The sequence below is a fragment of the Pygocentrus nattereri genome, chromosome 21 (genome assembly GCF_015220715.1).
Source record: "Pygocentrus nattereri isolate fPygNat1 chromosome 21, fPygNat1.pri, whole genome shotgun sequence".
Classification (NCBI taxonomy): domain Eukaryota; kingdom Metazoa; phylum Chordata; class Actinopteri; order Characiformes; family Serrasalmidae; genus Pygocentrus; species Pygocentrus nattereri.
Window position 1 is genome coordinate 19,477,639 of NC_051231.1, and position 21,623 is coordinate 19,499,261.

General features: G+C 40.9%; 1 protein-coding gene across 2 annotated transcripts in view; it reads right to left on the minus strand.

Moving 5' to 3' along the window:
• Positions 1-2,522: 2,522 nt before the first annotated feature.
• The window catches only part of zgc:92107 (uncharacterized protein LOC492329 homolog), a 54,546-nt gene continuing 35,445 nt past the window's right edge, over positions 2,523-21,623 (minus strand). Inside the window, exons 3-10 of one of the 2 annotated variants that reach the window (XM_017685282.2) lie at positions 12,432-13,794; positions 9,918-10,530; positions 9,229-9,315; positions 7,313-7,386; positions 5,564-5,763; positions 5,286-5,377; positions 4,109-4,278; positions 2,523-3,992 (exon numbers count right to left, since the gene is read on the minus strand). In XM_017685282.2, coding sequence (XP_017540771.1) covers positions 3,798-3,992; positions 4,109-4,278; positions 5,286-5,377; positions 5,564-5,763; positions 7,313-7,386; positions 9,229-9,315; positions 9,918-10,530; positions 12,432-13,794 — 2,794 coding nt within the window. In that variant the 3' untranslated portion in view covers positions 2,523-3,797. Of the gene's footprint in view, positions 3,993-4,108; positions 4,279-5,285; positions 5,378-5,563; positions 5,764-7,312; positions 7,387-9,228; positions 9,316-9,893; positions 10,531-12,431; positions 13,795-21,623 lie in introns of both variants that reach the window. The other variant, XM_017685281.2, reaches the window with a different exon arrangement.

Below are 21,623 nucleotides of genomic sequence, written 5' to 3' on the forward strand. Positions count from 1 at the left end.
TCCCTTGTCACTCTACTTTCTAAATCAACTGTCAACTCAGTGATTGACACGATACAAAACTTGATCAAGGAGAACATTGCCACCGAAGTCCTAAAAGCTGGAATGTTTTCTGTCCAACTGGACACCACACAAGACATTACAGCACAAGACAAGTGCTCAGTTGTCCTCAGGTATGTAACTGATACCATAAATGAGAGGCTTGTTGCTGTGGTGAGATGCAGTGCATCCACTGGAGAGTTATTTCTGATACCACTGAAATTGTGATTGAGAATGGATCACTTTTTCATCTTCTTAGTGAAACAGCAGTGTTCATCAGGGAATCTCATCAGAGGATGAACATATGGGAAAAAGAAAGCCACAGCAACAGACACAGGTGCATAGCACCCATTGGAGAGACACGCTGGTGGGCAAAGCATGACAATTTAAAGAAGATGTTTGGCTCATTTGGAAAACCTCCACGTTGATGTTTTGTGTACACTGTCAGCCATTCAAGAGCAGAAGACAGTAAAGGGCAATGTTCGGACCAAAGCCTTCTGAGACGTGAGATGATCCTTACAGCTCAATTATTCATGAGAATAATTGAGCAGACAACACCATGTGAAAGGTGGCTGATCTGGGACAGAAGGATAGCAGCAAGAGTGAAAGGGAAGGTTTACAAGACAGTCGTGCGTCCTGCTATGATGTATGGTTTGGAGACTGTGGGTCTGTCTAAAAGACAGGAGGCTGAGCTGGAGGTGGTGGAGATGAAGATGCTGAGATTTTCGTTGGGAGTGACAAGGATGGACAAGATTAGAAATGAGCAAATCAGAGGGACAGTGAAGGTAGAGCAGTTTGGAGATAAAGCCAGAGAGGCCAGGTTGAGATGGTTTGGACATATGTTGAGGAGGAAAAGGGGATATATTGGAGCTGCCGGGTAGAAGGAGAATAGGTAGACCTCAGAGAAGGTTTATGGATGTAGTGAAGGTGGACATGGAGATGGTTGGTGTAAAAGTAGAGTTGGCAGTGGGTAGGGCAAGATGGAGGCAGATGATCCGCTGTGGCGACCCCTAAAGGGAGCAGCCGAAAGAAGAAGAAGAATCACTGGTTAAGCTAACAGTAATCCCTCATCATCAAAAATGTTCATACATATACACAGCACTAAAAATAAAAAAGGCATTGATTCTTCCTCAAATCTGTATGTCTAGTCACATATTAACTCGGGTCCACTGTACACAACATCTTGGTATACTCATTAGTGTTAAAGTGTGCTGTCCTTAATTTCAAATAAAATAGCAAAAGCATGGCCATCATCACAAGAATCAAATGCATACTACCACAAAAATTATTTTCCTTATTATAATATATGAACATCTGGTGTTTATATATTCTACAGAAGTGCTTTGTTAGAATAGTCAATTTCAGCCAATTATGTAAATTCTTGTCCACTTTTCTGAAATCTTCAAACACTCAATGTGTATGAAATTAACCATTTCCAAATATGCCAGTTTTCCTTTTTTTCACAGTGGTCTTCCTGACTGCTTAAAAAAATAGTATTAAGTATACAACTTTCAAGTTCATCATTACTACACAAGATCTTATAATAAACTTTTTACAGCTTTCTTCAGGATGCCACTTAGAAAGTTTACACTTTCTCATGGAGGGTTTGTATTTTGTATTTGTATTTCATCTAAAAACTTTTACCACTCTCATCAGCTTAAAACCTACACTCACATGATGTTTTTGTGTTTTTTTCGTGAGATGGTCTCTTTGTTTTTTTGCTTGAAGTAAAGTACTTTGTACAAACCCTTTCTGGCCTTTTTTAACATTCACTGCACTTTTACTTTTTTGTTTGTATTTACTGTACCTTCTTGTAAAAATAATAAATAAATTAATAAACCGTGAGGCAGCCATAGGTTTGTGCATATCATGGATTTGCAACGGCTTCAACATCGGCTCAGTGAGTCAGATTACAACTACCAAACTATTAGTTTTTAGTAATGATTTGCACATGCTCAGTAGGACTGCTCGATGGGTAGGATCACAGTCTATGGGTAGGACAAATTGTTAGAACACCAGCACTATGACCCTGTTTTGTCATCACCCAAAAAGGGGTGTGATCGTTCAAAGGACAGGGATGTGATGCATGCCTACTCTAATCTATGATGTTTTGATCCAGGCTATTTAGGGATTCTTTCTGTACAAATCAGTAATAGTAGTACAACAGGAAAATCACATGCAAATTACATAACCAGACCTTCTCTAGTAAAATCCAACTCGACTAAGGCTTCAATCTTATACTCGTATATGATTAATGTCAAGATTATTGCTTTCTTGTACACACACAACCGTAATAAATAAAATTCATTTAAACAACAAAATAATTTCTCTTACCCCAGCTAAGAAACAAATATGAGGTATGTGGACATTTTTAAACAAATGGTGATCAAACAGTAAACAAAGCAAATGATAAAATACCTTATATTCTGTCACCACTTTGCTTCTAGAATAATATTGCAAAGGGTGTTTTGTACATTTATAGCCAATAAAGTGTGTGCCCTTTATTTTTTCAACAGCCATAAAGTGTACATTAAATAACGTGCAGCACAAACTACAAAGTATTTCAGGTAGAATTCTCAGGCAAGAAACTTGTTTTTTCTCATTTGGACAGTTGTTCCACAAGCACACAGAAAATATACACAGACCAACATTTATTTAGGTGTATTTAAATCATACATATGCAGCTTATAACTTTAAAGAACAATCACAAACAAAAATGAAAACTAGCTTCTTTTTTCACTACTATTACTGTTACAGTTTTATTTGAAAGCATTGTCAGTAAATTAAGTATTTACATGCTTTATTTACACCAAATAAGTCACAATGAATAACACAGCAATACAATGACAAAAGCAGAGTAAGAAATGTAAAACTTTGTTCAGACAGCTCAAGATTCCAATGGTTAACATATGGATCACTAAATCAGAACCCAATCACGTTGATTGAAAGTCAAGCCTAACAATTGTAACTCATTCATATTAAATTAATAAATTCACTGAAAATTATTTTATTTACAGATGCAGCGAGCAAGCTGGAGACTTTGGACTACACCACACTATTACAGCTTATATCACACTTCACATATTTGATTGTCAAAGTAGTGTTTTAAATAATGCCTACTACAAGTTACAAAAACATTATATAAGAGAGCATGGTAAAAAAAATCTTACTGCTTAAAATACAATAAATTATTTCATTTCAAGGGCAATATCAAAAACCTCCACTTCAGCTTTTACAATTCAGCTTTTACTATTACTTGTCCACTAACATCAGTTTTGTCTGTACACAGTAATTAAGTTTGCATTTCTTTCTTTAAAACACCACAGTAATAGAAGAAGCTACAAAAGGCTCTCACAGACTGTCACTATGGCTCACTCTGTGACAATCACAACTAGCAACAAAAATGAACGCACTCTTTTGGATAGTCACAAAGACTTTAAACGGGCTTTTACCCTTGCACATTACATCTGAATCTAATGTGTTAATCTTTTTCATTATATAAACCTGAATTATTTCAAAAATGAACCAAAGACATTTTCTATTGCTGTGTGTAGCTGTACAAACATATAGTACTCGAAACGGCTTGTGTGTAATCCTTCATGAATAACAAGAGTATTTCAGTATTCAGTCTGCATATCACTGACCACAACGGTGCATTTGACTTGCAAAATGAGTATGTTTGAGTTAGTTAGCGTGTTGACACAGGCTGGTTGGTCAACAGCTGTGTGGCAAAGTCTTATACCTGAGCTGGTTAGGGAACTTTACACAATGCCCTCAATGAAGCTTGTGTCCAGGTGAACAATAAGCATGCGTAAGAAGGCCATCTCCTTGCGTGTGTTCTCAAAAATGACACGAGGGTCATCTGACTGGCAGCGAAGACAGTTGGGAGCCATTACCATGGCAAGGTTGTTCACATCCATTTTCGTAACTGATACATTTGCAGGCTGGGCAAACACCTGAGGGTGTATTATAAAGCAATTTATATGAAATGTAAAACATAATGAAGGGGGTGCACTTTTCATTGCAAAACTGCTGGATAAGTGTGTTCTGGCTGTCATGTGTAATGGGTTACCTGAAGGAAGTGGATGAAGTAACATAGCACAAGTCTGTTGAGGTCCGGCAGGGACTGAACCACACTGATGGCTGCCACTGGGTCGTCGCAGTTACTTACACACTGCCTGTAGAAACTCAATGGGATCAACGGCTCCTCCAGTTCCCGATACCACAGTTTCATGAGTGAGGCTGCAATATTAGCATTAAAGACACAAAGAACTGAAAACGGAAAACAAGATTATGATAAAACACTGCCTTTCTGTTAGGGTTTACGTAGATTAGCTGGCCAACATATGCAGTAGCCAGTTCCACTGCAAGTTGTGCAACACTTTAATGATATCATGCAAGCCAGTTCATGTATGTTTTGAGTATAGTCTGCTTTAATAGGAAAGGGTTATTTGCAAAATACAGGGGAAAAAGGTCAAATACGTAGCGTTATTTTGTGTGATGTGTAAGCAGGTGAACCACAAGAGTGCTTCAACAAAAACATCAGCAGGAAAGAAAGTGGTATACAGTTTCTCAAATGTACGAGGACATCTAGCTTACTATAAAGAGCAAAATTCAAATGCAATCACTATTGTGTAAAAACGTGAAATGCGATGCAAACAATACATGGGGATTTAATATAATTAAATGCTGAATTTGTGTAGAATCCACAATACAGCTAAGTTACTTTCCACTATGCAGTACTTAAAACAGCATTAAATCAATGTAATGGATGTCTAACTTTTCATTTTCACCTCATTGTTTAACATAATCTGTGCATTGCATTTCACTCTTTTTTTACTATTATGATGACTGCATTTCAATGAAAAATATACATTTGAAGTACAGCACAGTGGAAAGCAATGTAAAGTTTACTGGATGTGCAGTGGATTTCCATTTTTTCTAATTTAGTGACTGCATCTTAATGGCTCAAATTCCTCACCCATAATCAGTGCACAGAGTTGCAAATGGCCACTTTGTGTGATCATTTGTGTGCAGCATACCATCCATGTACCTCTGAGGACAAAGTGTCAGAGCCCAAGACTCACTCAAATTTATAACAAATTGTCTTCTGCAATGCATGACTAGTTAACTAGTAAATGTCATGCATGCATGCTTCACTTTATCTGAGAACCAAAATACAAATAAATTCTCTTTTGTTCCAGCTCTCTGAATGTTGAAACAAAATGAAAAAGAAAAAGAAAATTCACCAGGAACATTGGGATCTGAGAGGTTCTCTGGAATCCTCCACTGATCCACCTGTAACTTCAACGCATTGACTTCATCTATGTCTCCAGGAACCCTGCAAGCAGAATGTGACTGTGTTACCCTGTCAGTCCATTAGAGGGCGCAAGCATACCAACACATGAGTATGCTGTTTCCTTGTTGAAAAATCAAAAGATCAACAAGATTTATGATGTCGGTTATTAGGAAATTCATCATTACATGGGAACCTATTATTATTAGGGAGCATGGCAGTTGGTCTTACCGAAATATGCCCTCTGTCTGAGCACCCCCCAGAGCCAGAACATATTGCGAGAGCTGCACCTGCACCCAGGGCAATTTCCTGTCTGGAAAGAGCTCACTTTGTCTCTCCATCACCTCCTCCAGAGAGCTACCAAACAGGGAGGGAGTTATGATGGCTCGCCTGCTGTGATCAACCTCCTCCAGGGTGGGTTTACAAAGACCCTGCAAAAGAAACTGGCGCTGTTAGATTTCTCACAATCTAACCCTTACATCTAACACTACTTTTCAACCCAATTTCAGTGCTGCATCTCTATGCTTTTGACCCAAATACAACCACTACATGGGGGAACTGGCTCTAGAAGAAATCTGATTGGCCCTTAAAGTGCCCACTCGCCACTTCCGACACTCGCCACTTCCGTCATATCACCGACAAACTCTTTCCTTTATGAATGCACCATAATGCTTCATCTTAATTTAAAATAACTAAAATGTTCTGAGCTAAGTGCTTCTGGAACCTGGACAAGTGGTTGGTTTCCAAACTTATTTTTCACAGCTTATGAGTTTGCATGTCTGTATTTAGTAGGTGCAAAATAATTCGATTCAAATAATAAAATAAAAAGATTAAATTTTGCCATGCCTGACGCCAAATGTAAAACACACTCGATGTGTTTCATTTGCATGCTTGCAGCCTTCAAAGATCCCATTTCTTGGACGTATACATTGCAAGCACTGCTCCATTTCAAAAGCGCATGGAGGATCCTTAAAATGTGGCCCAGAAATGCAACCTGCTTTTGGCCGAATTCTGAGAATGCACCAGTGTATTTTTCTTAGCCTTGAGTTCCATAAACCACTGTGTCACAGGCTAAAAAAAAAATCATACTTAAATGTACATTGCCCCCAATTGTTTGTGATTATTTGTGAAATTAGTACCAGTTTACCACATAAATGGCAGTGAAGGATGTTAGTGTCCTGTTATATGGATGACCAGCTATATTTTTTGCACTGAAGTGTTAAGTTTTTAGCATAACAGTTTTGCTTGTATTAATTTAGGTATGTAAAGGGTTTACTATTTTAGCAATGCTAAGGAGACAAAGCTACAGCTGAATCCAAAACAAAACTCTTATTTAAAATAAAACAGATAAAGCAGGCTAATGCTATTAGCCAAAGCTAAATCTGAACTTCAACTAAGTCACACAGCTGACTGTGGAATGGTGTCAGATGGAAAAGTCACTAATGTTAACTAATCCGTGTGGTGACAGTTCAACTTCAGTTGTAATTTTGTAGCCAGGAGGAGAAAACAGAAAAAAAACGTAAGGCTTCATCTTCACAGGTGCAAAATACTGGAGGATATGTACAGCGAAAAGTCTCATTTCACTTTTTATTTATTGACCTCGATTATAGAGTCTACAATCTCAATAGGTGCCTTCAGCAAATTGTTTTTTGTTCACACATCTCAAACTTAGCCTCACAGCTCACATGAGTTATGCCACTGCTGCAGTTATGAATCCATGGTAGGCTGCATCATTTGGGGCTATACAAGCAGAGGGAGACTGATGCAAAGGATGCGCTCTAACTAGAAAGGAGATTCACACCATCTGATATAATGTGAATAATACATACAAATATTGTGAGTAATTATGGAGCTCTTAGAATTTGAAGGCATTTATTTGACCCCTGAACAAGAACTGTGGCCCCACTACAGCCTCACCCAAAAAAATTCTAGAAATGCCAGTTCCACTACACAGAGTACAGGCTGAGATACAGGTCTTACCTTCTTTCCTCCGGTGACAGCTACTTTCTTGAGTTTACGGTAGCAGTACTTGGCATAAGTACTGATGGGGAAACCTGCAGCCAAAAACATTGAGAAATGAGTAATACACAGAAGCCATAAATGACTGCACTTAAATATCTGTGTCTTAAATATTAAAAGAGGGGCCTGTGAAGTCTGAAATGAACAGACATTTCACACATGCAGCTAAACCTGCTCTTTAGAAGCCACCCTTGCAAAAAACAAGTACTTCATCTCCAGTTCTATGCCGTTATATTGTTAGTGCCTCAGCTATTCAGTGAGAACATAACACTCTCTTACAGCAAATGCTCTGCATTCCATAAATATGTTAATATAATGGCTATATAATTTTGTATTTAAAGCCATAGTGGGCAAATGCCTTTGCTGCTAGCATTGGCAGTTGAAATATGTGGGCCTGGTGGCAAAGACTCAAGCTGGGATGAAGAGCATCCATTCAGAAGCATTGCTCAACTGAAACTGAAAGCCACCAGATTTATGGCAAACAGGTGACATGCGCATGTTGCCACAACCCCTCGTTAATCTCTCTGAGTCAGACTATAATTAATTATGGTAAAATCTCTCTAATTAAGTCTAATTAGAGAGAGTGTACCATCTATCAGTCCTTGATCTCTGAGAGGAATAATGTTTTCCCATTTCCCAAGCCGTAAATATTCCTTTCAAGGGAAAATGCAGATTCCACTGCATTCTTCTGTAATGGTGAAATCCTGCTTTTTTGAAGTTTGGAAGCTTTTTGATGTTCAAAACTTATCGCTGGTGGTCGAGCTCTCAAACAACAGCCTGCGTTCAATACATGAAAGGCAAAGGAAATCAACAACTGTGTGAAAGGAAGAGAGGACCTCCAACAAGACCACACAGTCCCTTAAAATGAGCTGTCCAGCAGGCCAGCTGTTAGCATTAGAATATAAACCTGGGTTTTCCAACAGCTTCATTACTGGAGTTTCCTGATTCACATTCCTCAGCCCAGCCCAAGAGCTGCTATACCTCAGTTTAAAATAAATACTGTTTTGTTTTTCTGCTAGATTACTTCTGGTCACAAGGCGGGTTGATTTGACTAGAACAAGAAATAAAACACAGCAACTCCAAGCCCTTTAGAAAACAAAGGAATGTTCCTAGTTCAGAAACCATGCAATATACTCATTGACTACCTCATTCAATAGCCATAGTACTACTGGTAGACTGTATTCATTCTTAACTCCACTTGTAAAACAATGCTCTTAGGAGCAGTCTCTCTGAGGTCACAAAGCTCATTTCCACATCTGTCACACTGATCAAACTTGACACAGCAGCGCTAAACATTTCACAGAGGCAATCTCTTATCTGTCTTCTCCCTGCCCAGGCTGGCATGAGTGCTGGTGCCTCTTCATGCTGCCTTCATAATGCAGAATTACTTATGATGCATAGCTTTCCAGTAATGCCAGTTAGTCACTGGAATTCCATGTGTAGGTTTGTGCTGCGGTCTGTGAGACACAATATGAGGCACTATACAATTGTAGTCCGGGTCTGAGGACATGAGTAGATCACACTTTGATGAGATCATCAATACTGAGCATTGTGGCTACCCAAATGAGGTCAAAGTCATTTAATGTCAAGATATCATACTCAATGAATGACAATGTGCTGGCAGTGGGACCAGCTACATGGATTAATTAACATGTCTTACTGACTTTAGTCAATCAATAATTAGCACTGACTACTGAACAGCACTCACGTTTTCCACATTCAAATTTCATAAGTTTATTAGTGGCTGAGCTAAAGCCATCCTGAAAGTTCCTACTCAGAATTAATGTATTAGAAGGAATATTTTCCCTTCTTCTAAGTTCTTCTAAGTAATATTTATACATTTCTAGTAAAACAACTACAATCAGCTGCAAACCTACCATCCTCTTCCTCTTCTGTGTTCTGTTTTCTCTTCTTTCTGGACTTCTTCTTCTTGAAGTCCTGCTGGTCTAGTATGAACTGAGTAACTGGAGACAAAAGAACAACAAGAATTAGATTAGAATTCTGAACCATTTGTCACTGTTTGCACACTGTGAAATTAGACTTCTGCATTTACCCCATCCGTGCAGTGAAACACCCACATACATGCACACTAGTGAACACACACACTATGGGGCAGTGAGCACACTTGTCCAGAGCAGTGGGCAGCCCTATCCACAGCACCCAGGGAGCAATTGGGGGTTAGGTGGTTTGCTCAAGGACATTTCAGTCATGGACTGTCAGCCAAGGGGATCGAATCAGCAAACCTCCGGTCACAGGGCTGGTTCCATAACCGCCAGCCCACGACTGCCCCAAGAAATTTACTAATGAAATCCTGCACATTTCTGTTTTTTCATATACACTTTTAAATCAACAATGGCAAAGAGAGGCAGAGAGAGAAGAGAGAGGAAAGAAAAAGAGGAGAGAGAGACAGGAGAAAACGGAAAAAGAGCAAGTAAAGATAAAGAAAAAGAGACAAAAAAGAAAGAAAAAAGTGGGAAACAGTGATAATAAGGAAAAAGACAGATACAAGGGAGTACAGGAGTGAAAGGGGTTGCAAACCCACCCTGTCGCTGATCAAGAAACTCACGTTTCTTATCATTGGCTGGGTCCATGTGTTGCTGGATGTAGCCTTCCAGGTAGCAGCAGAATTTGGGTGAGGGAGCAAAGAAGGCCAAGCTGACAGCCATCAGCTCCCATCCTGCAGCCAGGCTGCGGGGGTTGGTGTTCCCTGTTGTCTGCCTCACCAGCTGCACATACAACTCATCTCGCAGACCCTGCATTCCCCAGCACTTAGTGACGATCAGGAGGGCTGCATGGCGGCGGTCAAGGCGCGATGGCCGGTCACCCATGTAGGCCTGGACCAGCTTGAACATCTCACAGGCCTCCTTCCGCACAGTGCGGTCCGTGGTCACCAGCATCGGCTTCTTGATGGAGCCACGGTTCCAGGAGAGCATGTTGGCAATTGAGATGCGTCGTCGAAACAGGCCCTGTGTGTGCAGGTTCAGATGCTTACTGGCCCAGTCGGCCATGCCTGTATCCGGCACAGGAGGCTGGCGCAGGGTGGTGTAGGAGAGATGAAAGCTCTGTCGGCTTACAGCTCGCGCTGTCATGCTGCCAGGAGGGCCAAGAGAGGCTGTTCGGCCATCCACCGTGCCTTTGTTTCTACTCTTCAGCTGAGTTTTGGAGTCCAACGTCCCTGCCTAAAGAGAAGGAATGAAAAGAAAAACAGAGAGAGGGTGTGAAAGCAAAAGAGAGCGACAGAGTAGGAGATTAAGGAAGGGTTCAGGAGACAGTTATTTTTGTACAGCTGCGCTTCTCAAAGTGTGAACTGGACTGTGTTTCCTCCACAGACCGCTGTCATAAGGCTGAAGGAAAAATTGTTGAGGAATCAACCTCAAAAATGCATCTGAAAAGGACGAAAACCTGTGAAAAGGTGACTGTCCATTTTGATACAAAAAACTTTCTTCACGCACACACACATATACTTTCTAAGATAATGCAACTGTGCATCCAAGCCTTCTTGTCTTGTAAGGCACCACACTACAGTTGCCACACTGCAGACAAAACAGCCATCCACCTACATGAACTAGATACATTATGTAATAATAAAACAAACAGAAACAAAAAGTTTTTTCTTTTCTTCAAAAAGAGTCCCTTAAAAATTTGAGAAACAAAATTGTTTTTAAATGTCTACAGCACTAAGAGGTTGGGTGACTTATGATGTAATCCGATTGTGGAACATTCCACAGAACGAACTGAGCACTTCACAGTTTGAACGCTGAAAAGCCAACAGTGAGAAAAAGCAACCACTTCTGTTTCTGTTTTGGTATCAGCAGCTCTTCTGCACAGTGGTCCCCTTACTATGCCAGGACAGTACCATATGGGCCACAGTTTCTGTCTTTCCTGCTCTGTAGGAACCATGTTTTGCAGTTCTGCTATGTCCTGGCACTTGATCAACTTGCCTGGTAGGTAGTAGAGGGTGAAGGGGCACTCCCAAAGCTTTGAATAAGGAAAGTAAAGAGCAGACTCAAAAGAATTATGGGAAAGTGTTTTAAATAGCCCTCTACCAAACCGGCTCTCTTCTTTCAGGTTCAATTGATATACTGCAGGCAAATCTTGCCATCATTTAATCATAGGTATGCACTATTGGAATTGGCCAAAATGATAACTGGCATTTTGTTTCCACATACACCATGGGCCAATCCATTGCTTCTATCCAAAAGGTAGAAATGAAAGAGTAAATAAGAAATTCAACAGCAGACTAAGGAAGGTTTGGTCTAATTTGTATTGATTGAGGTTTAGATCCAGGTTTAGAACTAGAGGGAAAGAGAAGACAGCTACATCATCCAAGGAAAAACACTACAGGACCAGTGTTACTGAGAGCTCATTTAGAGCCAATGAGGTTGAGTTCGCTCTAATCATTAGTTCACATAAGGAAATGTATGTTGTAAATGAGTTATAAATGCACTTTGCACTAAATAGTCAGCTTCTTCCTTCTTCTGATGTAGTACAATTCATAATAATTTATGTTATTCAAATAGGCAATGGATCTTTCACTTCAAATGCCAGTTTGTGTCATTAAAAAGCAAATAATGTTATTTATATTATTCATTTAGATAATACAAAATACTGGCAATGTGCTACAGTATTTCATTGTTTCTTCCACACAGTGTGAGCTTTGGGTAAGAAAAAGTAAAATAAAAATCAGCCTTTGGCCAATTTGGCTGCAAGGAAAACAGCAAATACAGTAATCTAGCTCAAATCATGACATTTACAAAAACAAATTAATAAAATAAAAAACCCACACTCTTAACTGGCCCTCAAGCAGATTGAACAAATACATTGTCTGGTTTTTAATGATGCCGAAAGTCTTGGCCAGTGGAAAATAGTCCCTAAGCACAGAGTTATTAACATGCATTGTATTGTTCTGATTTCCATTCACCAGCCCAGCATAAATGTTTTTTTGGCTTACCACACAAAAAACATGGCAAGAAGGAAACAAGGGAATAAGGATGGCCAGTGGGCATGAATTCATATGGCCAATTTGACAAACATATCAGTAATAATAATAATAACAATAATAATAATAACATGAATTTACCTGAGAGGGAGGCCCAGGAGTCTCAGGAGAGGGGAGGCTAACCTGGCTGTTAATACTCTTCTCCAGGGTGTCCACTTTTTCATATGTCCTTTTCTGCCTGCCAGGAATCTCCAGTGTTGTGAGGGTCACACTGGCATGATTTCCTGATCTGCTTAAAGACCTGCTACTGGAAACAATGTCTTCCTTAGAAGAGCACCTCATTCCACCAACAAACCTTCTGGGCAAGTGTAATGAAGATTGTGAGTGTTGCACTGAGCAGCCCTCCAACATCTCCAAATCCAGACTCTCCTTGGTCTCGCGCATAGTGTTGGAGCGGCTTACTACCTCCCTCATCTCAGCCATTAGGCGTTCGTTTAGGGCAGTGAGCTCTCCTGTGCTGCCCACAGAGCCTGGGCGTATCTGGATCCCAGCACCCATCCTCCTCCTGCTCTTTCTGTGCAGACTTGGGGATGGCCCAGTGGAATAGCCTGAGTCTTGATAGGTTCCTGTGGGAGGTGGTGGAGTGGAATAGTCCGGGGAGACCTGACTGCTTTGCCTGCTGTGATGCACCTCCATAGCTCTAAGAACACCCGCTTCCAGAAGCCTCCATGACTGCTTCTTTTCTAGGCCTACTGGTTCTTTTCTGGCCTGTTGGGGGAGCACAGATTCAGGACCAGAAGAGGCTGACAGACCAGGTGAGAGTGCAGTTGATGTGGACAGAAGTGCCTGTTTCAGGTCAACATTTACCATATGCTTGATGCACTCCACGCCAGCAGGGCTGTAATCAGAAGCAGAGGGATTCCTCTTGTGCCTGGATCCAGGGAGAGTCTGTCCTGGGTGTCGAAGGAGCTTAGTGGTCTGTAGGCTATGAGCATGGCGGGACAGGCCGTTTTGTAGGTGAGCACCCTCCACTTCCATATCGACAGGAGGCTCGTCATAAATGGGGCTATCTGGTAGAGGGTCATCATACAAGCGTGCTGTAGCTCCACAGTGAGGAGAAACTGGCCTTGGAGTGCTGGACTGCACCCTGAGAGATGCCTGGTGTGGAACCGGGTCATTAGAGGTCACCAGACAGCTACAATTGCTGCCCTTCCTTAGGTGGTGGGCCTGCCCTGTGTCAGCGGCCATCTTGCCAGCAGGTGTAGTTTTGTAAGCCTGAGCACACAACAAGTAATTTTCTGCTGACCTAGCACTGACAGGATTTAAAGTGCAGGCACCATGACCATTGGCTTTACTGTGCATTTTGTTGATAGGGAGCTGAAGGGAAGCTGATCCAGTTGTTCCCTTTGTCTGGTTTCGGCCAATACTGTTAATCTTCACTAACACTGGGGCCTTAGCACCAAGAGGGGGCTGCCGTCTCTGAGCTGTGTCCCTGTTTTCTTCCCTGTAAACAAAGAAAACAAAGTAACAAAAATGTGTCAGAAAAACAAAACACGAACTAGCACTCACAAAGTCTGAAAAGGATAACAAGAGGTATAATATCTTTGGACATTTTTTTAGAATACAATAATACATATCTCATGTAAATGATTTTAATTTAAGCAGCCAAGATTATTTATTTATCATTTACTTGACCAACCGTACTATATGATTTGCTTTATTATTTTTTATGATTTTAATACTTTATATATTAAAACACAGAAAAGGCATGGGTATAATTCATTTAAACATCAGATGCCTGGATAATTTGAAAACTTGATTTCACAAGCTGATCCTGACATTGTAGTTTTGACAAAATCCTGGCTAAAACAATCTGTATCTAATTCAGAACTATCTGGTTATAATCTACAGCTATAATCTAGAGCTGACATGAACATCAGGGATGGCTGAGTGGCTATTTACACCAAATCTATTATTCAAGTAAAAACTCTTTCCTCATTATCCAAAGATAAATGTTTTGAGTTCTTAGCTCTAAAAGTGTGCACAGGATGAAATAACAGTTTTGTGGTAGCTGGGATCTATAGACCGCCTTCCACACCCTCTGACACTTGATGACTTATCTAAGCTTTTAAATCCTACATCAACTCAGAAAAGCTAATCCTAGTTGATTTTAACTTAAACTGGTTAACTAATGCATCCGATCACCTGAAGGAAGTGTGTGGAAATCTAGGCCCAACGCTGCTATTTACAGAGCCAACACAACCTAACTTCCATGATCCCAGCAAGTCAACACTAACAGACTTTATAACAGACTGCATGTGTCTTTGACCCTGGTTTTAGTGACCAGAACTACTGGATCCATTAGAAGCACCAGTTAAATAAAGTCAGGCTCTTGGACGGTAGTTAGAAGAAATTTGAAACATCTTAATGATCAAGCCTTTTAAAATGATTTGGCGCTCAGCAACTTCCACTACACTTCTGAAATCCCGGATATTGATTTAGCGCTAGACCATTTGTGCAGAACTTTCCAGTCAGTGGTAAATAAGCATGCCCCCTATAAAAACATGAGAATCAGAGAAAAATTAAACCCCTGGTTCAATTCACAATACAAGAAATACAAGAAATAATACAAGAAATAAAGCATGGGCCCTAGCTAGAAGACATAGTGAAAGAGACCATTGGCTTACCTTCAGGCAGCTGAGGAATAAATGTACTTCTTATATCAGAAAAGCTAAAGCAGAGTTCTTCCTCCAAATGTTTATAAAGTCAACTACAAATTCATCTAAATTCTGGAAGACAATTCATTTGCTCAATAACAAATTGTGACGATGCTTCGCCAAACCCTGTGAGCAGACATAAGGTCACCGGGTAGGTTGTGACTGAATGGGTAAGTGGAATGCAGTTGCAACTCTGAGTAGTTTTTGCAAACGTTGTCATTTACATACAATGCGAAGACATACAAAAAAAAACATGCAAACACAAAATAAATGGCCTCCCTTTTGCCCTAGTCCAGAAAACAGGCAACAGGTGATTATAACAGGTAGGTGTTTGGGTAAGTATCACACACACACACACACACACACACACACACACAGTCTCTGGTGATGGGCAACACATTTGCCTCATCACACAAGTCAATGCACATTCCAAATCATATTGTAATTAATGATCAACAGTTTACTGATCAGAGAGAGATTTGCCAAGCATTTGATACTCACTTTGATACTCACGCTGGACATTTATGTGATTATATTACATGGAAGCACCTTTCAATGAAATGGATACAGTGAGGAAAATAAGTATTTGAACACCCTGCGACTTTGCAAGTTCTCCCACTTAGAAATCATGGAGGGGTCTGAAATTTTCATCTTAGGTGCATGTCAACTGTGAGAGACATAATCTAAAAAAAAATCCGGAAATCACAATGTATGATTTTTTTTATAATTTATTTGCATGTTACTGCTACAAATAAGTATTTGAACACCTGTCGATCAGCAAAAATTCTGGCCCTCAAAGACCTGTTAGTCTGCCTCTAAAAAGTCCACTTCCACTCCACTTATTATTCTAAATTAGAAGCACCTGTTTGAGGTTGTTAGCTGCATAAAGACGCCTGTCCACCCCACACAATCAGTAAGACTCCAACTACTAACATGGCTAAGACCAAAGAGCTGTCCAAAGACACCAGAGACAAAATTGTAGACCTCCACAAGGCTGGAAAGGGCTACGGGGCAATTGCCAAGCAACTTGGTGAAAAAAGATCAACTGTTGGAGCAATTATTAGAAAATGGAAGAAGCTAAACATGACTGTCAATCTCCCTCGGACTGGGGCTCCATGCAAGATCTCACCTCGTGGCGTATCAATGATCCTAAGAAAGGTGAGGAATCAGCCCAGAACTACACGGGAGGAGCTGGTCAATGACCTGAAGAGAGCTGGCACCAATGTTTCCAAGGTTACTGTGGGTAATACACTAAGACGTCATAGTTTAAAGTCATGCATGGCACGGAAGGTTCCCCTGCTTAAATCAGCACACATCCAGGCCCGTCTTAAGTTTGCCCATGACCATTTGGATGATCCAGAGGAGTCATGGGAAAAAGTTCTGTGGTCAGATGAGACCAAAATAGAACTTTTTGGTCTTAATTCCACTCGCCGTGTTTGGAGGACGAAGAATGATGAGTACCATCCCAAAAACACCATCCCTACTGTGAAGCATGGGGGTGGAAGCATCATGCTTTGGGGGTGTTTTTCTGCACATGGGAAAGGACAACTGCACTGTATTAAGGAGAGGATGACTGGGGCCATGTATTACGAGATTTTGGGGAACAACCTCCTTCCCTCAGTTAGAGCATTGTAGATGGGTCGTGGCTGGGTCTTCCAACATGACAACGACCCAAAGCACACAGCCAGGATAACCAAGGAGTGGCTCCGTAAGAAACATATCAAGGTCCCGGAGTGGCCTAGCCAGTCTCCAGACCTAAACCCTATAGAAAATCTTTGGAGGGAGCTCAAACTCTGTGTTTCTCAGCAACAGCCCAGAAACCTGGCTGATCTGGAGAAGATCTGTGTGGAGGAATGGGCCAAAATCCCTGCTGCAGTGTGTGCAAACCTGGTGAAAAACTACAGGAAACATTTGACCTCTGTAATTGCAAACAAAGGCTACTGTACCAAATATTAACATTGATTTTCACAGGTGTTCAAATACTTATTTGCAGCAGTAACACACAAATAAATTATTTTAAAAATCATACATTGTGATTTCCAGATTTTTTTTTAGATTATGTCTCTCACAGTGGACATGCACCTAAGATGAAAATTTCAGACCCCTCCATGATTTCTAAGTGGGAGTCCCAGGGTGTTCAAATACGTATTTTCCTCACTGTATACCCTCTGCTGTAAGACATGGCCTCTTTACACTAGACCCTTTTTCTCCTCACTTAGTGGTCAAAGGATGATATCATCAATACTAAAAAAATGTACAGGAGAGGACAGTTTGGACCCTTTTTTTTCTAAGGCTTGCAACCCCAATTATTATAGAACATATTACATATATTTTTAATCAATCTATTTTATCAAGCAGAATTCCCAGAAAACAGCACATATAACTCCACTTCACAAAGGTGATGCCACAGATCTTAATAACTATAGATCCATCTCAAAACTGTCATGCTTAGACAAGATCTTAGAAACCTTAGTAAATGATCAGCTCAAGGCATTTCTGCATAGAAATTAAATCTTATCAGAGTACTAACCTGGTTTTAGAGAAGAGCATAGCACACTCTCTGCTGCTACACTCATCATAGATGGTCTCTTCAGTGCCACTGATAAAAAGAAACATTGTGCAGCCATTTTCACTGACTTCTCTAAAGCCTTTGATACAGTTGATCATTCCCTGCTCTTAAAAAGTCTACAAAACATTGGTTTCAATCTCAGGGCTCCTAACTGGATTAGAAACTCTCTCTCCAATAGATAGCAATGTGTGGCCCTAGGACAGAATAAATCAGACCTACTTCCAGTCACTCAAGGTTCGATCCTTGGATCAGTATTATTTAATATTAATATAAATGACATTGTCATCTCAATTGTTGACTAAAGTACACTTATATGTTGATGACATCTTTTACTGCTCAACTGACTATACTGGTACTACAGCAGATAAACTACAGTATTCTTTTAATGTCCTACAATCAAATTTTTACAACCATAATCTAGTTTTAAATGCTGAGAAAACTAAATTTATGGTGTTTTCCAGAGCCTCTAACATTGATTTTAGCCATTTTAAAATCACAACCCTGAAGGGATCTGACATTGAAAGAGTCAATGAGTACAAATACCTTAGCATAAACACATGTTAACAAACTTACCTGTAAACTGAAACAAAAAATTGGCTCACTGTATCGTAACAAAGTATGTTTCCCAAATCACACAAGGAAAAAGCCTGAAGCCTATACTGGATTATGTTGATGTTATACTGTAACTATACCTGTATATATATACAGTTATACCTGTAACTACTCTGAAACCTCTAGACTCTGTATATCATGCTGCCTTAAGATTAATTACTGGTGACCCCTACAACACCTATCATTGTATACTATATGAAAAGGTTGGCTGGCCATCTCTGTCTGTGCGCCGGGAGACACTTCTTTTTATCTATAAAGTGCTTACTGGCCATATGCCATCATACATCACAGAAATGCTCAATGTAAACAATGCCTTTTATCAGACTCGTTCCAGTGACTGGATCACCCTTCAGGTGCCCAGAGCTTTTACCGAGCTGGGAAAATCTGCTTTTAGCTACAGTGCATCAGTGAGCTGGAATTTATTACAGGAAATTCTAAAGCATCACTCTCTGGTGTCAAATGAACAGTTGAAACTTTTAGTCTCTAACCACCTCCAATCAGCCTGCTATATTTGATTTTACTTACTTTTTAATATGACTTCTGGTATGTTTTAGCTATATCTTAGCTATGTTTTTTTTAACTTTGACTCTTTTACTTTTGTGCTTTTATCTCTTTATTTCTATCAGTCTTTATTTCTTTTATTATTGTCAATTTATTGCCTTACATCTATTTCTTTCTACTTACCTTTTTACTTATTTCATCCTCATCTGCTTTGATAAGTTGTTATACTGTTATTTTAAATGTTTATTGATTTAACAGTTTATTATTACCCTCTTATTGTTATTTTACTTGATTTTACTTGTTATTTTGCTTGTTATTTTTCATCCATCCATCATCGTTGCCTGCTAGTCCAAAAAGGGTCGCGGTAGCAGTTGGGAGAGCAGAGAATCCCAGATGACCCTGTCCCCCGCAACTTCCTCCAGCTCATTCCCGGGGACCCCAAGCCGCTCCCAGGCCAACTTGGAGACAAAATCCCTCCTAGGGCGACCCCGGGGTCTTGTTCCCCGTGCCTGGAACACCCCCACCAGGAGGCGTCCAGGGGGCATCCGGATCAGATGCCCGAACCACCTCAGCTGGCTCCTCTCAATGCGGAGGAGTAGTGGCTCTACTCTGAGCTCCTTCCGGATGACCGAGCTCCTCACTCTATCGCAGAGCGTGTAGCCCGCCACCCGTCGAAGAAAGCTCATTTCCGCCGCTTGTATTCGCGATCTCGTTCTTTCGGTCATTACCCACAGCTCATGGACTCAGACTTGGAGGTGCTGATCCACATACCAACCGCTTCACACTCAGCTGCAAACCGCTCCAGCAAGCGTTGGAGGCATCTATGTGATTCCGCCAAAAGAACAACATCATCTGCAAATAGCAGAGACGCCACCCTCCGGCCTCCACACATAATGCCCTCCTGACCCCAGCTACGCCCGGACACTGTCCATGAATATCACGAACAAGAGTGGAGACAGAGCACAACACTGGCGAAGTCCAACGCTAACCCTGAAAGAGTCTGACTTAATGCCGAGTATACGGACACAGCTCTCACTCCGGGAGTACAGAGATTGGATAACCTGGAGTAGTAGCCCCGGCACCCCATACTCCCGGAGGACCTCCCACAAGATATCTCGAGGTACACGGTCATAAGCCTTCTCCAAGTCCACAAAACACATGTAGACTGGGTTGGCAAAAACTCCCATGCCCCCTCAACAATCTGTGAGAGGGTGAAAAGCTGATCCATTGTTCCACCGCCGGGACGGAATCCACATTGTTCTTCCTCAATCTGAGGTTCAACTATCGCTCGGACTCTCCTTTCCAGCACCTTTGCATACTTTCCCAGGGAGGCTGAGCAGTGTGATACCCCGATAATTGGCACACACCCTCCGGTCCCCCTTTTTAAAAATAGGGACCACCACCCCAGTCTGCCAGTCCAAGGGTACTGTTCCCGAGGTCCATGCAATATTGCAAAGGCATGTCAGCCATGACAGCCCCACAATATCCAGAGCCTTAAGCATTTCTGGACGAATCTCATCCACCCCCGGTGCCTTACCACTGAGGAGCTTACCAACTACCTCAGTGACCTCCACCAGGGAAATGGAACTTGACACCCCAGAAGCCTCTGGCCCTGACTCCCGTGTGGGAGGCACGTCTCCCGGATTAAGAAGTTCCTCAAAGTGCTCCTTCCACCGACCGACAATATCCTCAATCGAAGTCAGAGTTTCTCCACCCTTGCCGAATACAGCTTGGGTGCAGCCACCCCGACCCCTCCTGAGTCGCCGGACAGTTGTCCAGAACCTCTTTAAGGCCGAACGAAAGTCTTTTTTTCTATTTTTCATGATTTTTATTATTTAACTATAGCATCTGATTTTTTTTTTTTATTGTACAACTTCTCAATCCTTGATTCCTGTATTACTCAGCTACACTGTAAATGAGGGTCTCCCTCAATGTATTTTGAGTTTAAATAAACGATGATTGATTGATTGATTATCAAGCAAACCTACTAAAATAACAATAACCTCACAGTAGTTTGGGACAACTACAGCCAGAGTTTACGAAACAACCACAAAACTTAACACTTCGTAATTCCATTGTCCACACATAACACAATTTTACACAAACAATTCCTTACTGCAATCGCAACCCTAGATGGATCACATGGATTATCTAGATTGCCACTCACAGCACAAAAGGTAGAACACGTTTAATTTTTTTACGTTTTTATTACATTTAAGTGAGATGACGACTTAGAAGTTGACAAAAATAAGATCAAATAAGGTTAATTAAATTTTTCTATTATGTCACTGTGGAAATCCAGCTACTTTTGGACTGAGAGCCTTCATCCAAATTTTGGCCTATAAACTCACCTGTTCATAGGAACTGGAAGACTTCAGAAGTACAGCCTTTTCTTCTATTTATTTAAATTAGTCATAGGGCAAAAAAAGTAAACAAAACAAAAAAAAACACCACTCTTTTCCACAGAGAAATAGAAAGCTGGACGAATTATGAATTACATCTGGGAATCATTATTTCCATTATGTCTTTTCTCCTTTCACACCTCTAACATACTGACACCTAACCATGCACCTTAACTCTTATATAGAAAATATGACAGAGCTCAGGAAAATCACAGAGAAACTTTATTCAGTGAGTATAATGGATATATGCGTCACTGAAACAGGCCCTCAGGGGAAACAGGTAGTTGGGTGTTTGGTAGCCTCCGCGGAGAAATTTTGACATTTCTATCTTTACTGCACCTTTTTCTTTCCTACTATACTGAATATTTACGTGCCCTTATTTTTCAATAAGTGCAAACTCCGAAATGCCTCCTAAGTCGAGCAAAATGACAACCTCCACGCAATCGCTTATTCGGCCTATGGCGAGCACTGCATCGTCTCCAGCACATGCTGCATCACCTATGGCTGGTGCATCTGCTTCGGCAGGTACTGC